The sequence below is a fragment of the Molothrus aeneus genome, chromosome 9 (genome assembly GCF_037042795.1).
Source record: "Molothrus aeneus isolate 106 chromosome 9, BPBGC_Maene_1.0, whole genome shotgun sequence".
Lineage (NCBI taxonomy): Eukaryota > Metazoa > Chordata > Aves > Passeriformes > Icteridae > Molothrus > Molothrus aeneus.
Genome location: NC_089654.1, coordinates 14,497,779 through 14,514,570, shown reverse-complemented (window position 1 = coordinate 14,514,570; position 16,792 = coordinate 14,497,779). Strand labels below are relative to the sequence as shown.

At 43.4% G+C, this 16,792-nt stretch overlaps 1 protein-coding gene across 1 annotated transcript; it reads left to right on the top strand.

The window, feature by feature from the left end:
• On the top strand, positions 1-10,715 carry LPAR3 (lysophosphatidic acid receptor 3). The gene is made up of 3 exons (XM_066555910.1): positions 1-305; positions 2,784-3,541; positions 10,000-10,715. The coding sequence occupies exons 2-3, from the start codon at positions 2,806-2,808 to the stop codon at positions 10,347-10,349; spliced, it is 1,086 nt and encodes a 361-aa protein (XP_066412007.1). The 5' UTR covers positions 1-305; positions 2,784-2,805; the 3' UTR covers positions 10,350-10,715.
• Positions 10,716-16,792: the final 6,077 nt, after the last annotated feature.

The following is a 16,792-nucleotide window of genomic DNA, read 5'->3' as shown; positions in this document are numbered from 1 at the left end:
TGGGAGGACTTCAGATAAAGGTGTGAAGAAAACCTTGCACTGTCTGCAAGGCCCCTGGTGTGTGAGTGCTTTTTGCACCCAGGTTGGTGCAGACAGCCACGTGCTGCATCTCCACTTCAAAGGACTGGATGTAAACTTGCTCCAGTTCAGCTTCTGCTTTGGTGCAGCTTCCATTTGGAAATCTTGAGTCTAACCTGCGACTCTGAGACCTCAGCTGGATGCTTTTCTACTCCTTCTCATCTCACCTCAATACCTCAAGACATCTCTTTCAAAATCATTTGTTGTTTGAGCTCTGCTGTGTGACAGTAAGTGTTTGTAGTGTAATTATTTCAGTGGAGAATTATGGATGTGTGAATGGTTTTTTTCTTTGGTTACTACTTCAGATAAGGATGGGACCTCATTAAGCTGAAGTATTTAGAATAAATTCATAGTTGATATTTTGGATTTCTTTAAGCTTTTAAACAGATGAGGTGCAAAAAGCATCTGTAGATTTCTTTACTGTCCTGTCACTGCATGCAAGAGATTCATCTGTTGAGATGATTACACAGTAAGATACAACATGTTCAGAAAACCTTCCCTGTAATTTTCACAGTTTTGGCTTTTGGGGATTTTTTTTTCTTTTCCCTGCCATTCTTGCCCAAAATGCTGCTTCTATTTGCAGGCATTTGGGCTGTTCTGTAAAAGCTTAATGTCAAGCTCAGTAAGTCCTTTGCTGCCTTGATGTGTCAGAGGCTTCTCTGCTGGCAGGGTTCCCAGCACTGGGCTACTCCAGTAGCTGTTGTCTGCAGCTCCTCAGGGACTTCTGGTCACTTAGAGACTGAATTTGATTTTTGAGTAGCTCCTAGGTGAGAATGGGGAATGTGCTGACTGCCCAACTCCCCCTTGTTCCCCGAACAGGGAGCAGTGGGCGTTGAATTCCTGTTGACTCATTGCAGTGGATCTGCATTGCTGAGGCTTTTTTATTTTTAGATGGATGCTCTGTAATATTTCAGCACAAGGGATGATTTACTTGTTTCCTTCCACTTCTTGTCCTTAAGTAGCTGTTCTTAGTTCTGACTATGTGTTTAAATTTGATGCTTTAAGTAATAGTCTTGTAAAAAAAGTGGCTGGCCAGGTTCTTGAGTGTAATAAAATGGACAACAATGTTAAGTGGCCTGCTTTCTCACTACTAGGTGAGAATTAAGAAAAATCAAGGAAAAAGGGCTAAGGAGCTAGTTCAGAAAAATGGAATATTAAAAAAAGATAAATTTTCTGAAATATTCATTATAGAATAGTGTAATTTTATTTAATACTACTGTAAATATTACATGAAATAACACAGGTAGCGTAACATAAATGACAAAAGATGGACCTCTTTAGTTAAAAGCTTGGAAGGAGCCTTTAATATAACAGTGGTGCATTAACAAGCCTGCTGGGGATTGTTTAATTTGCTTCCCAGTTCCTGGGGAGATGAGATTTAACTGTAAAATAAACACAGGGTAATAATAGGCTAAGTGAACCTGATGGTTATCTGTTAGCAATTTTAGCTGCAGAGGTAGCAAGCCTACGCTTTTTAAAATCTTTCTGCCTGTAACCACCTCTTCTAGGTTTTTTGTTGATTGCCATTCTGTATAATATCTGGTGTGATTAGAATCTTGTACCATGGCTGTGTTCCTGGGTTTTGCTAAAACTATACAGTATCTCTTAATGAACTGCTAAACCCCTTCCTCAGATACTGACAGTGAATGTGAGGGCTGGTGATGGTCAGACACAAATTCTCCCTTCTGAGCTATGAGACCCTGCATGAGCTCCAGCAGCCATGAGTAATTGCTGTCAGATCTCCTGTGTAAATTAGTGCAGGTTCAGTGTGGTTCATAAAAAAGGCAGTGAAGTTGCCAAAGCAGCTGACATTGACCTCACCAGGGCAGCAGAAGTGTGATGTAAGCTGGAACTTGGACTCCCTCTCCATCATCAGGTTTAATAGCCCTGTTTATTAAATAGTGCTGAGTGGGTATGAGAAAAAACCCCAGCACTACTGCTGCTCCTGGGGCTTGCTTTAACCTGTGGTTGGGTAGGGAACTGGGTTTTGGTTTTAAAGATAACTGGGCTGTATTGTGCTTGAGAGCCCAGTAAAATAATTCCTGGCTTTAGAATAGTCAAATATCTAGAAAATATTTTTCCCTTTTCAGCACATTTACTGAAGTTTTTTAGTAGTAAATAACAGATATGCACTCAGAATATATATGCCTGTAGTATCTTATATACATACATTTTTACATTTATTAATATATAATTGTAAAACAAAAAAATTTTTTTTCTGTAATGTGCCTTTTATTGCTTAGTCAGTAAAGTAGAAGAGTTATGATTTATGCTTCCCTTTCCCAACTGGCTACACTGAGAAATGGAAATAATGATGGGGCTGTGGCTCAACCATGGGATTTCATAGCAAGAATGGCTTGGCTTTTGCTCAGATTTTCTCCATGACCTCCAGAAAGTAATTTTTTTAACTTCCACTTTGTTGCTTGTACAGTGTGACTGCTTGTGCAAAAGAACTTTGCTGGAATTTTTGAAGTAGGAAAATCTTTTTAAATTCCTGATTCATCCAAGCATCATGCACTGTGGTCCTCCAGAATATCTTCTGTATCCACCCTGTACAGTTTGAATTTTCACTTAAGGCCCCCGTTTATACACCCTCTCATTCCCTGTCACAACCCCTTGTCCCCCAAAAAGAAAGTATGGTGGTTGAAGCAAGGACTATTAGCTGATTGTTCATCTTCCTCCTTTTTCCCTTCTGCCCTCCCTAGGATGCAGGGGCTTTAATCCAGGATGAACGAATGCTACTATGACAAGCGCATGGACTTTTTCTACAACAGGACAAAGACGGACACAGCGGATGAGTGGACAGGACCGCAGCTCATCGGTGTTCTGTGCTTTGGCACTTTCTTCTGCATCTTCATTTTTATCTCAAATTCCTTGGTCATAGCAGCTGTGGTGAAGAACAAGAGGTTTCACTTTCCCTTTTACTATCTTCTGGCCAACCTAGCAGCTGCAGACTTTTTTGCTGGAATCGCCTACGTGTTCTTGATGTTCAACACGGGCCCGGTGTCAAAGACGCTGACAGTCAACCGCTGGTTCCTGCGCCAGGGTCTGCTGGACACCAGCCTGACGGCGTCCCTGGTGAACCTCCTTGTCATCGCCGTGGAGCGCCACATGTCCATCATGCGCATGAAGATCCACAGCAACCTCACCAAGAAGAGGGTCACCTTCCTAATCATATCCATCTGGGCCATTGCTATTTTCATGGGTGCCGTTCCGACCCTGGGGTGGAACTGCCTCTGTGACATTACTGTCTGCTCGTCCCTGGCACCCATTTACAGCAGAAGTTACCTGGTGTTCTGGAGTGTCTTAAACCTGGTTGTCTTCTTCATTATGGTGGTGGTTTACATAAGAATCTACATGTACGTCCAGAGGAAAACCAACGTCTTGTCCTCACACACCAGCGGGTCCATCAGCCGGAGGAGAACCCCTGTGAAGCTGATGAAGACTGTCATGACTGTCTTAGGTAAGAGACCACAAACCATGCTGGGCAAGGCTGGCAGTGCTGGTGAATTGGTTTGTGTTGGTTTGGTTTAGTTTTTGTTTGAAACAAACCAACAAAAAGCTCCACAAAAAATGGTCAGCCCTACTAACACAAAGAAACCTCACTGAACTTTTAAGTGCTGGAGGCATTTAGACTTCTGTGTGCTTTAGACACTGAAAGTGCTGTTGCACTATGCAGAAACATGAGACAGAGAACTGGTCAACACATAGAAGAAAAGTGTAGGTGCCTTGTTACAAAACACAAATTTTGAAGGTAAAGGTTTTTGGCTGGGTTTTTTTGCTTTTTTTAATCAGGAAGATTCAAAATCACTTTAGATAAAGGCATGTGAAGGTTTGTAATTACTTAGTAGAACATTTTCAAAATAGTGTTTTTTAGTATTTGCGCAAGGCCATGAGCGCTAATGTTGGATGTTGATAGTTTTCTTTGCACATCTTCTTGGCTATTTCCTGGGCATAGAAACTTCTTCCCCCTGGAAATGCACCTTCCCTAGGGAAAGGAGAGAATGGCTGGTGGGTCTGTGACTTTGATGGAGGTTTGCTTTTCAAGGGAAGGATTCACCTTCATTCTGTGGGTATTGCATGGTGCAAAGTACTTTTAGATAATGATGGAACAATCTAGCCTTAGATCTCTAAATCATAACATGAGATTTGCCCTGGGTTCTAGCCTAAAGGCATTGTTGATACTTGAGCAGCTCAGATCACTTCATCAGGGAATTGTGATGTAGTACACATTATATTAGAGATTAAAGGATCAGGTGAATGATCCTTGGAGCAAATACCAGCTGTAGCAGTGAATTTTCTCCAGAATTACTTGAATCTGAACAAGATGTGTCCTGGAAAACAAATATCATGTCAGCAGGGCTCCAGGTGGAGCTGGGGATACACTGAGACATTTGTGAAGCTGGGCTCAGGTGGTGGTGGATTCTAAACCCACAAATGTGGCTTTACTGCTCTAACAGCTGTTCTGAGGTTGGATGAGCCAATGTAGCAGAGCTGGAGTTTTGGGAAAGCCGGTGGTCATGTGTACCTGGGACACAGGTGTGTCATTCTGCAGCATGGTAGTATTAGAGACCTCTGGGAGAAAAGTGTAGTATTTCATGGAGGTAGGACTTGCCAGGGTAAGAAGTTCAAGTTGAGGACACTTTCTTCCCCTTGCAGTTTTTGGATGCTGTTTGCACAGTCTGGTATCTGATTGTATTGCTTTTTTACGAAATAATAGTGCTGTGCTGCATAACTCCTTTGTCTACCAAATGTCTTAAAGAGCTTCAGAAGTTGAAATCCATTAAACTTCACAGTGCCTGACCTTGTAAAAGAAAGTATGTTCAAGGTTCTCACTTATACTTCTGTGTCTTCTGGAGTTGGCTTGTCCACTGTCAAAGCCTTTTCCTTCTAAACCATCCCTCACCTGTTCTTTTTTGAGAGTCAATTTAATGGCTGTTCCTGTCCCTCTGCCCTTGACTTGCAGGAGCAAGGTTTGATCTTTTGCCCCACCTAAGCTCCCGTGCAGTGAAACCTAAACCATCCACCTGGAAGGAGAAAATCCTGCAGAAAATCTCTGACTTGCTCCAAATATAATCCTGCCCTAATGCATAGGGATGAGTAGACTGTTGTTAACTGCTGCATTGGAAAGAGACAGAAAGCAGAGCACTTTTAAAAAGCAGTTCTCTGAGCATTTCTGCTGAAGGCAGGACTGCACCCTGCAACCAGTGTGGGAGTTGGAGGGACAGGGGTGGTGGCTGCCATTCCCTCATCCCTCAAGGTCCTTTAGCCTGTGGCAAGCCTTCAGTGTTCTCTGTGCTGCTGTGTGGAAATAAAGCCCACTTAAAATCTCATTTTGAACTTGGTATTTCTTTTCCTAGGGAGTGAGGCCTTAGAACTAAGGGTTGATCAGAAGTTCAGCATTAGCTTCCTCTTACAGCATATGGCTTTTCAGCCATGAAATTGAACTATAATTCAGGCAGAACATTTAATATTATTGTGTGCTGAACTAGGCAAATTTAACTTAGCCTGAGTGCTGCTTTAGAGATCCTAATTTTATATATTTACTTTGTCAGTCAGACAAAGTTTTCAGAAACAGTCAGTTTTGTTTTCAGAAACAAAACTGAAGCAGAGCCTACTTCCAAAGAAGTTAAATTAGTGCTGGTGTTGCTGGGTGTACAGTCTACTTCAAGCTCATGGGTCAGAGGAAATGTATCTTGACATGTTCCTTCATATCAGCTCTCCAAATTTTGACTCTGAGGGGCTTTTTAGAACCATTTATTTCCAAGAATGAGAACTTATTTTTTTTAACAGTTTGAAATGCGCTCTCCTGGCCAAGTCATTCAAGCACTGTGCAAAACGCATTTAAACCCAAATAGCTTGTTTTCTGGACTTTCCAATTACCAGGAGTCACCAAATGTGATTATTCCAAAATTCTGCTTATAACTACTGATGCAAGAGCCTAGAGCTATATGCAGCACATGGGTTTTGCCCAAAGCAGTTATTTTAAATGTTTTTTTCTGAAATTTCTGAAAATCCTTTGGAGTACACACCTGATACTGTCTTAACTAAAAGCCCATTCCAAGATGCTGTGCTGGATAATGCATAACAATCTCCAATATTCTTGTTCATGTGTTCTGTTGCTTTCATGGGAGATTCAGGATAAAATCCCTCTGCTCTGCTGCTGTGTGGAAGGAAGCTATGTGTGCTGGGTACTGCTGGCCTGCTGCTCCTCCCAGCTTCCTTCTGCTCCCTCCTTGGGGAGGCTGGGCTGTGCCTGGCTGCCCTTCCAGCAAAACATCCCTGTCCTCTCTGGGTGCTCCCCTCCTGTGGCCCTACAGCTGAGACTTGGGGGAATTGAGATTTTAGTGTCATTTCATGGACTCCTGGTGACCACAGCTTGCGGCGGCTTCTTGCACCATCACTTAGGCCTGGAGGGTCCCTTCCAGAGGCTGGGAGTCAGGTCTGTGTCATCTGCATATTCCTGCCATAACCCCTAAAATAGTCCATCAGGGCATGGGAGTAAGGCCTTCCCCTTGGCATGCTGAACCACAGAGTGTTATCTAGTTGAAACTGGAAGATGTGAAACCAGGAAAAAGGGGCTAAAATCCTCTTGGGCTGACCTTGTGGCACAATCCCAGCTCAGCCTGTGACTGCAGCTTTGAAGAAGAGTGGCTGCAGGTGTGGGTATGTGATTTTCAGGTGGTTGTGTATGTGGTAGCTCCTCTGAACCTGGCAGTGAGATTCCTGCTGAAATAGTAGCTTTGGAGGGGATGATTTTCAGTTTCAGTGAATTTATAGTTTAATTGGTAACTTGCTGTTTTAACTTGGTCGCACATGTGGCATTGGCATCTGGAACCTACTGTACTTTTTTTACTCTCAGTGTTGGCATGCTCAGGGACAGCCTTGACGTGCAGGAGTTTATGAAATGATGCTGTTGAAGCATCAGTAGTGCTTCCAGATCCATAGGAATTAATTTTTAAACAGAGATGATGTAATCTACAAGAAATTCCATGGTTAAATCTAATGGAAAATCCCCAAGCTAACCTTGAGGCACTGTGATCTCCCATAATCTGGTGAAGAGACTCCGAGTTGTTCTAATCTATGTGGCAGTCAGGCTGTATTTCATGTCACTTTTGTGAATTTTAATGAGTCCCAGAAGTTAAATTATTTTTAGAGTGTGTCACTTCGTCAGGGAGGGGAGCTCCTATGGGATAAATATTCTGCAAACAAGAAAATTGCCGAAGGGCTGAGACTAAGGTATATTTTTATGCTTAACCATGGCTCCCTCTGAAAGCTTGGTGGTAAAAATAACAAAATCTGAGCAAGGCTGTGAGCCTGAGGCGTGCCTCACTTTCATCTCTGTGGTGCTAAGAGCAAAAAGTGTTTTTGATGAAGTCAAAGCACCCCCAAGAAAGCATTATCCAGGAACTTGGACACTGTCACTGCATTGCCCTCTCCTTGTTTTTGGTCATGGGAAATGTGTGGAGACATGCCTGCAGGTGCCTTTTATCTTCCCTTACTTTTGAAACCTTTTAGGGTTTTGCTTGTATAGATAGGGTTACATCCTATGAGTTTGTGACTACTCCTGCCTCCAATGTTGGGTTCTGTTTGAAGGAGAGATTTCTGTGTCTTTTGTTAAATGTGCCTTTTGGGGTCTCTTTCCTCTCCTGCTGGTTTCCATACAAGCGTGGTTGCACCTTGCACTCTTTATGGTACAAGTGGTCAAAATGCTTTCAGTGTCTGTTCTAAGCAAGGTTTGGTACCATCTCAGTTTCTGCATGGAGCTGGGGGATTGGCAGCTTTGCCAATGACCCTTGTTAGTGGAAGCTCTGTGTCTGAACACTTGCTGAGACACTTAACCAGGCACAATATTGTCTGGGTGGTTGGGTTACAGCACTTGTTAAAACTGATGGGATTTGCTGGTGAACCCCAGGACAGCAATTCTGTGCAGTGTTTTGTCCATTTTAGATGATAAGAGAGAGTTGGTGCCCTGCCCCCAACTGCTTACTCAGCATGCAGGAGCAAAACCAGTGTGTAGTACAGAGACTGACCAGGGAAAATAAGTGTTGTGGTAGCAGCATGCAGCTCCCAGTGCCAGTGGGCAATGGAGGAATGTTACTGATGTTAACCAGTATCTCAGAACTAACACCATGAAATTAGCACTTAGCATCACAAAAATCTTGGTACAGCAAACTAGAAAATTCAGTTTCTGAACAAAGTGGTCTCTTGCCTTTCTGTTCAGTATTGCCTAGAACAGAGTAAATCAGCTGAATTTTGTCTGTAAAATTCAAAAGGTTGCAGCAAGATCCACAATACCTTGTCCTGATACATTTTTCAGCAGCCCTAGTGCTTGCTAAATCCCACAAATCCCCTTAACATACCATTATGGCCTGCCTGTCATATGGGCATTGCCCACTCCAGTCCTTGATGGGGAGAAGTGTTGGTGCTGCTGACCCCAGCCTGTGTGTGCAGCCCTGCTGGTGGGTGCCTGGCTGCTCCTAGGCACTGCCTGGCTCCCTCCCTCTGCTGGCTTCCACAGCTTGGAGATGGGAATATCAGCAGCTTTGAAAAGATGAGGTGGACTTGCTTGTTCTACCGAAATTGTTAAACAGATATCCACATCCCCAGAGAGCTTTTAGGCATGTAGATGCTGTTATTTGTTGAATTTTTTTTTTCTAAGCTCCAAAATGGGGAAACTCTGCTGTGATAAGTGGTTGGAATTTCCTTGGTACATTGTTCAAATTATGACTGCTGGGCAGAGTTGTAATTTTCTATTTCTGTATGTCAGACAGCAATTGTGGCTTGTGCTAAGTTAGTATTATCATGCATATGGCTACTCCTTCCCTGGGCTCTGGGCAAGGGATCACGGGGTGCAGTGCAGGGGGGAGACCAAGGGGCAGACAGGGCAGTGCAGGGCCCCTCTCCAGCTTGTGGCTGAGGCTGCATTTGGTAGCAATGTTACTCCTGCTCACCCTCACTTACAGTGTGGGTGTGCAGGAACACGGGAAGGTGCAAAGGCAATATTGAACTGCCTTCTAAGCTGTGGTTTTAATGCTTTCTTTGTGCTGTGCTCAGTCTAAGATCTACCTCATTCTCCCTTTAATTTTTTTTGCCTCTCACAGTTTTCTCTTCCCCCACACTAAGCACTTACTTCCTCATACTTTTTCTGTTTTGCTTTTGGTTTTTTTTCCCCGCCCCTTCATTTCCCTTCACTTCACCTTCACCAATTCATCTCTTTGTTCCTCCTCTCTTTTCCTGTGTAACTAATTTTTTTTCCTGCCGCTGAATTACTGTGTCAGAGCATGCAGAGCCTGGGAGGGGGCAGTGGAAGGAGGTGGGCTCAGCTCTGACAGGGGAGCCCACAGTGCTGGTGTGTTGTAGGGAGAGGCACATCCTACACTAGCTGTGGGTTTCCCTGCCAGGACATGTGTAAATTATGTGACACCTGTCTTATTAATTGGCACTGCACAGTCAGCTGTGGGGTGGCTTGTCTCTTTAGATCATATTATGGCAGTGGTGGAAGTGAACCACCTGATAGCTTCTCCTCCAGCAGATGAAAGAGATGAACAGAGGAAATGTGTTCCAGTGCCAGTTCTCTGCTTTTAAATGCTCCAAAGCTCTTGTTTATTTATCAGCATGGATAAATCGTTGTTGTGATGACCTTTTCCCATGTGTGTTTGAGTTGATGCTGTCAGCAGCTCAGATTCTTGCTCCCTGCAGTCTTCTGAGAGCTGCCCTGCCTCCTGCTAAGGGCTTGGCAGAGAAGCTGTAGCAGATATAATCTTGCTACTCTCATTAGAATTTTGTCCTCTCCTGCTTTTCTCACTTTTGTGTAGAATTTTGACAAAATCAATAATCTTGTAAGATATTAAACACTCCAAAACCCTAGAAGTTTGAAGTCAGATTTGGTTTTCTTTTTATTGTCTCCTATATTTCTAGGTGCCTTTGTTGTCTGCTGGACCCCTGGCCTGGTCGTCTTGTTGCTTGATGGACTGAACTGTACTGACTGTGGGATTCAGCATGTTAAAAGGTGGTTTCTTCTCCTGGCCCTGTTGAACTCTGTGATGAATCCAATAATTTATTCATACAAAGATGATGAGATGTGGGCTACCATGAAAAGGATGATTTGCTGCTCCTCTGAGGATAGGAGCCAGGAGAGACGCTCATCCCGGATCCCCTCGACAGTTCTCTGCAGGAGCACGGATATCTCGGGCCACTACATTGAAGATGGCATTATTCAAGGGACAATTTGTGGAAAAGGAGATCTTGGTGACAAAGGAAACTCCTGAGCTGTGCAAGGGACTGACTTGGCTGGAAAAGGAGAGGGGGAAGGGAGAGGTTTTGTAAGAGGAGATCGACTGGCAAAGCTGGTAAACAATATATCCACTTTGTTCCAGAGCCTCAACTCCAGTGTTAACAAAAGTTCTTATAAATAATTGCCTGATGGAAAAACACTTTGTAATGAAGAAAACTTTCTGTACTGCCATCCTTTTTGTCTTTCAAGTACATGAAATTGTTTTTTCATGTGAATGGAATAAATACCTCTCAGAGACTTCTTGTGCATGGAAACAAAGTGTAAGCAATGTAAAGAAACCCTCCTTAAGCTCCTACAGAGAGAAGAAACTTGCCTGACTCTGCAGGTTTGGGTATTTATGCTTTGAGTAGTTTCTGTGTGTCTTGAGGAGGATTGCTGGCTTGGTTGGACAGAATTGTGATCTGTTTTCTTGGTTTGTGAATTTAATGAAAAACTTCATGCTTACCTCTTCTCTTCCTCCTCCTTATCTTGCTTTCAAAATAGGTACTTTGATAGTTTATTAAAGCTATGCCAGAAACCTGGCTGTGATGGGAGAGCCAGACCAGGTGTCATTGGGTGCGAGTGTCTGACCATGGGCAGTCAGGATCTGAGGGTACAGAAAGCACAAAAGCCATTATTCTTCCCCAGAGGAGTGAGTGCTGCAGGCAAAGACAGTGCACTCTCTGCTGCTGTTGTGCAGGCAGGCATTGAGGGTGGATTAACAGAAAAGCAGCGAGGCTGTGTTCATTATGCTCATTTTTCACTTCCCTAGACAACATCAAATGGGTGTGCTCGCTCCTCTTTACCTGCTGTGCCACTGAGAGAAATGAGATCCAAAGCTCTGGTTTACAAGGGAACTTTGAAGGGAAGTTTAAATACCCACATGTCCACACCCAATCAAGCTATTTAAAATAGAAATTAATGTACAGGCAAAAAAAGCCTGAAATCAATTTAAGCCCCTACCATAGTACAGTATGCATTGATTGTCAGGCCTTGTCTGGACCATATTTAACCTCTGGTTTGCAAACAGATCTTACTGGAACAGGTACTTGAGGAAGGGGCCATGAAACAGTGAGCCATGGAGGGCTTTCAGCATTGTGACTGATCAAATCTAGTGCTGATGCAGCCACAACCCCAACAGCTGGAGTTTAACTCGTGGACTATGCTGTAACAGAGGATCCAGCAATACAGAGCTCTGTGGTAAACTTCTTCTATTTAAACTTTCAAATTAAAAGCTGGATTGTCATTTCTCAGTACTCTGATTGGCTGGCTCATGCTGCCTGGTTTCAACAGCTGTGAACTCCCTGTTGCCATTTTAACTTCAAGAGGAGTTTCCTGTGTTGTCTCCTAGGGAAAGTCTGATCCCTAGTATCAAGGCAGGTTACCACAACCAGAGGTTACTTTGAAAAGTTTTGGAAGTTTTGACCACTTGGAATTATCAGAGAACAACATGAAGAGCCAACACCAAGGACATATTTTATGAAGCTGGAAGATAAAGTTCAGCTGCGGTTTGGACAAATCCTTCCTTTGGTGCCACTTGCATATGGATATCTGGACTGTGTTGGTCAAAACAGAACCAGCCCTTGGCTCAAAGGCTGAGCAGGGGGTTTGCAGAATGCCCTGGGACACTTCACAGCAGCCCTTAGCATATCTTGCAAGCACAGTAAGGCCCTGCTCAGAGAGCTCTCCCATAGCGTGCTCATCCCATCCCATCTGGTAGGGATGTGCCCAGTATTCGAGGCAGATGCTGTGTTTGAGCAATGCTAAAAATGTTTACACATTTTTTGCTATTATAATGCAATTTTTTGTGCAAATACTACTTCACTGCTCTGGTGTTCTGAAAAGCATGTAAAGTGGTGCTTTGTAGAGGCGGTGGTGTGGTGGGTTGAGCCTGGCTGGAGACCAGGTGCCTACCAAAGCTGCTCCATCACTCCTCTCCTCAGCTGGACAGGGGAGAGAAAATAAAACAAAAGGCTCATGGGTCAAGATAAGGACAGGGACAGATTGATCACCAATTATAGACTTGACTTGGAGAAAAATTAAGTTATTACCAATCACATCAGGGTAGGATAATGGGAAACAAACCCAGATCTTAATACTTTCCTCCCATCCTCTGTTCTTTTTGGGCTTATCTTTGCTATCAGATTTTCTCTATCTACATTCCACAGTGGTGCAGGGGGACAGGGAATGTGGTTGGTTCAGGTTCATCAGTTGTTGCCACTCCTTCCTCCTCATCATGAGGTTTCCTCAAACTCTTCCCCTCTCCTTTATGGGGTCCCTCCCACAGGAGACAGTTCTCAAATTTCTCCAAGAGGATGGGTCCCCCATGGAGTCACTAGCCAGCAAACCTGCTCCAGCATGGCCTTTCCATGCACTCACAGCCTCCTTTGGGCATTCCCTGCTTCTGCATGGGATCCTCCACAGGCTGCAGGTAGATCTTTGCTCACCATGGGCTGCAGGGGAAGCTCAGCTCTGGTGCCTGGGGTGCCTCCTGCCCACCTTGGTGTTAGCACAGTTGTTTCTCTCACAAATTCTCACTCTCCTCTTCAGCCGCAGTTGCACAGGTTTTTTTCATCCATCTTAGATGCATTATCCCAGATCTGCTGCCACTGTTGCTGATGGACTCAGCTTTGGGCAGGGGTGGGTCTGTCTTGGAGCCAGCTGGCATTGGCTCTGGCAGACACAGGGAATTTCTGGTGTCTTCTCGCCAAAGCCACCCCTGTTTCCCTGCCCCACGCCTCTAGGGAAACCTTGCCCTGCAACGCCAGCCCAGGGGGCCTTGCCAAGGCCCAGCATGCAGGCAAGGCCCAGCCCTGTCCCTACATCCCTACAGCTACTGCAGTGCACAGTTGGTCTGAGCTAGGCTGAAGCTCTGTATGCAAACCTAATAGAAAATAAAATGGAACTTCAAAATGTAAGTCTTGTTTTGCCTCCTGTTTGGATGGTGGTGGAACAACGATGGGGAAATGTTCTTTGATGTTACTGTGGCTCCAGGGTGGGGGTTGTTTTAATAAAATTTTCCTATTTACTAGCAGTGCTGGCCAATGTATTGCTTGGTTGAATCAGGCCCTGAAGAGAGCTTGGATGAAGATCTTGAGCATCTGCAGCAGGGGAAAAAACATTAGATCTCTCCTGCAGAACTCGGGATTTAGGATGCAAAATAACTACCTGTGGATGATATTTCCAGGTAAGCAGGACAAGGTGACTTCTGTGAAGGTAAAGGATTTAGTGTTTTTTTTACAGCACTTCATCCAGTGGACTCTCATCTGGGTTAAGGTCTGAGAGGTGTTACCAATCATTCAGCTGCAAGTAAGTAGGAGAGTTTGAGGTCTCTATCCTTTCTGTTGTCTAATTAAGGAGAAAAAAAAAAAAAAAGAAAAAAACCCCAAAAGCCTGCAAACGGGTGCTTGGAGAATGGTCCTGTTTGCAGTGACGTGCCCTTTGTGGCTGCAGAATGCTTTCCTTGGAGCTGCTACATTCATGGACTACTGCTATAAATTGCAATGTGACATGAGTGGAAAAGGAAACTGATGTTGCATCAAACTTTCCTATGAACTGCTACAGCACAGGCTGTGTAATGTTTCCAATATCAAACTGTCTAAACATCTACCTACTCACAGAGCAGGGAATTCCTTATTAACTCCATAAACATTTGTCAGAATAGTTTGTCTCAAGGAAACCATTAAAGCACTATTTACGCTTGAGTAGGAAAAAAAATAATTAAAAGAACGAAGGGCAGTCGGTGAAGGCAGGTTCTGCAGGGTTCCTTTGTTCTCTTTTCCACTAATATCCCCAAATATCTGGATCACTTGACTTGGCATGTTCCTGCTCCTAATTGTGTAAGAACATTATGCTGGGGAAGGCTTTAGGGTGAACACTCACAGAAACCCCAGGACATTAGTTCATGGGAGGCAGAGGAAGAAAAGGGAAGAATTACCATTAAGTCAGATAGTTACGAGATTCTGCATGTTCCTGGTGGTGCTGGAGGTCTTTCTGCTTTTGAGAGCTGCTGTATTTCAGGAAGTAGCAAGCAGATCCTTCTAAAACACCATTTTCATAGCAATTATGGTTTGAAAACCTTTGTGATAGTCTCCTCTTCTTTTCTCTCTCCAGCTGCTCCCAAACCAAAGTTGCTTTTCCAGTTGATCATAGGGTCCAGGAAGAAACGCTCCATGGCTTTTCCCAGGGCAAAGATGTATGGTCTGTCCTCTGTGATTTGCTCTCCCATAAAGCCTGTGTGGTCATGATCATTAGAGATGCTTTTCAGAGAACTGTTATTAAAAGCTGGGAACAATGAGGTTTTATTTTACACGCTAGATCTTTTGGATCTTTCTGGATAAGCAGCTAGACTGATCCTTGTTTAATAGCTGTGTGCGTGGGAGAGAAGTTTCCCTGATATCTGTGCTGTCAGTCTGACCTAGGTGGTGTGGGTGATGAGTCCCTCTGGGACAGCAGCCAGATTGCTAAAGCTCGAGTGCCTCTAGAGCACGACCCTTCCACTACTTCAGGGCTGCTCTGCCATGACTATGTTTCCCTCTGTATAGGTTTTTCATGAGCTTTTATTTTCAATAATTCCTGTAGACTGGTGAAATACATCTGTATTTGAGTATATGAGAGCTTGTGTGTGTATTTGAACTGCAATAATTACTGCAGCTCTATGATGGTGCCTTTCTCTGATCAGATCTTTCTTTTATACATATTTTAATATATTTTTCCCTTAAAGTCTCTTCCAAGTGCAGTGAACTATAGGAGCAATACTCCTGATATGATTCTTTCACAGTTTTAGTGAGCTCTGAAGATGCATGAAGATTCTAAACTACTGGTTAATGGAAGATGACAGAGGAAGGGTCCTTTAAGCTTGACATATTTCTTATGCTTTTTCCCTATGATTCTGACTACAGGTCACCATCCAAGCAGATGCAGGGCAGGATCAGCCTTCAGTCCTGCCCAAAGCAATCGCTGCTTGCAAGACTAGAGCCAAAAAAAGAAAATATATGGAAATGTTAAAAAGAAGAAGGCAGGGACCTTCTGTTATTTATCCCTATAATTCTAATTAAATCACTTGAAAGAAGTGATCCCATTTCCCCCCTTGCTCCCACTTATGCTGGTGCAGCCATTTGTGAGATCATATTGTGAACTGTAGTAGGTCTGAAAAATAACCCTGGATGTCACATTTTGCTAGTAACTACAGAAGATTTTTTATTTGTCATGAGCCAGCAGCTGCATTTTTCCTCTGCTTGTTATGTGGAGTCACACAGATGATTTTTTTTCTAGAAATCTTTGTGAAACACAGTCTCCCTTAAATGCTATACTTCACAGTGACTAGGCATGCTTCTATCAGGGAAAAATAAATCCATCTGGAAATGAGGAATTAGGTCATGATAGTTTCTCCCCACCCACAAGTTCTTTTGGAAGACAAGGAATTTAGACTCATTTGCTTTCAGCCATGATTCAAAACATCCTGCTTATCTTTCAAGTACCATTTGGTCCCTGGCTTCTTTTGTACACATTCTTATAGTATTGAGAGTGTTTTTTCATTGCAGCAGGCAGAAGCATCTGTTTTCTTCCAACCCACTTAGAAGCGCTGCTTTGCAGCTCACAGGTATGCTGTTGTGAATTGTCTTGTACATGCATCCATGCATCTCCTCCTGTGGGAGCTGAAGGGAACCAACATTTAAACCACCCTCTGCTGTACTTACCACAGACAACTGTGCTAGGCACAGCTTTCTTTTCTGAGCTAGCCTTTACTAAAATCCCATTTGTGCACTTCTGATTCTGATAGATGGCCCTGTAAGAAAGTCAACATGCAGAATAAGAAAAGCACAAATCACTTGTAATCTGTTCTGAGCAATAGCTGTATGTTAACTTAAATGTTAATTTCATTGAAATCATAGATATGGCCTAACTTCTCTAAAAAAACCCCAAAGTAAATTAACAAAAACTCCCATTAAAAAGGCTATGGCAAGCAAAAAACCCACACCAAACCCAACATTATGCATATCTGTAGGCCAGGAGTAAGTCAGCACACTTACCATCCCTTTAGTTTCCCTGACTTGTTCTGAGATATATGAAAATAAGGAATTCTTGTTTCTGAGCACAAGTGATTGCTTAGGGGTTTGGTATGTGATCTCCTGAGGATGTGCTTCTTATCTAGACAGGTTCTTTAGCTTTCCTGCTAGAGCTTCTGTGGAAGGTGGTGGGATACTGGCCTGGGAGCATCATTGTATCACCCATTATTGCATTTCATATGTGCAATTGGTAAAAATATAGATCTACTATATTGTCCCTAAATGTTAAGATTCTTTTGCTTATACTAAAGACTCTCACAGTTCTGTAGCACTAATTTTATCCTCAGATTCCATTTGTATTTATGCAAACAAGTGCTTGGTGTGTTTGCTTTACTTAGATTTCTGTTAGCAATATGCTCAGTTGCTAAAA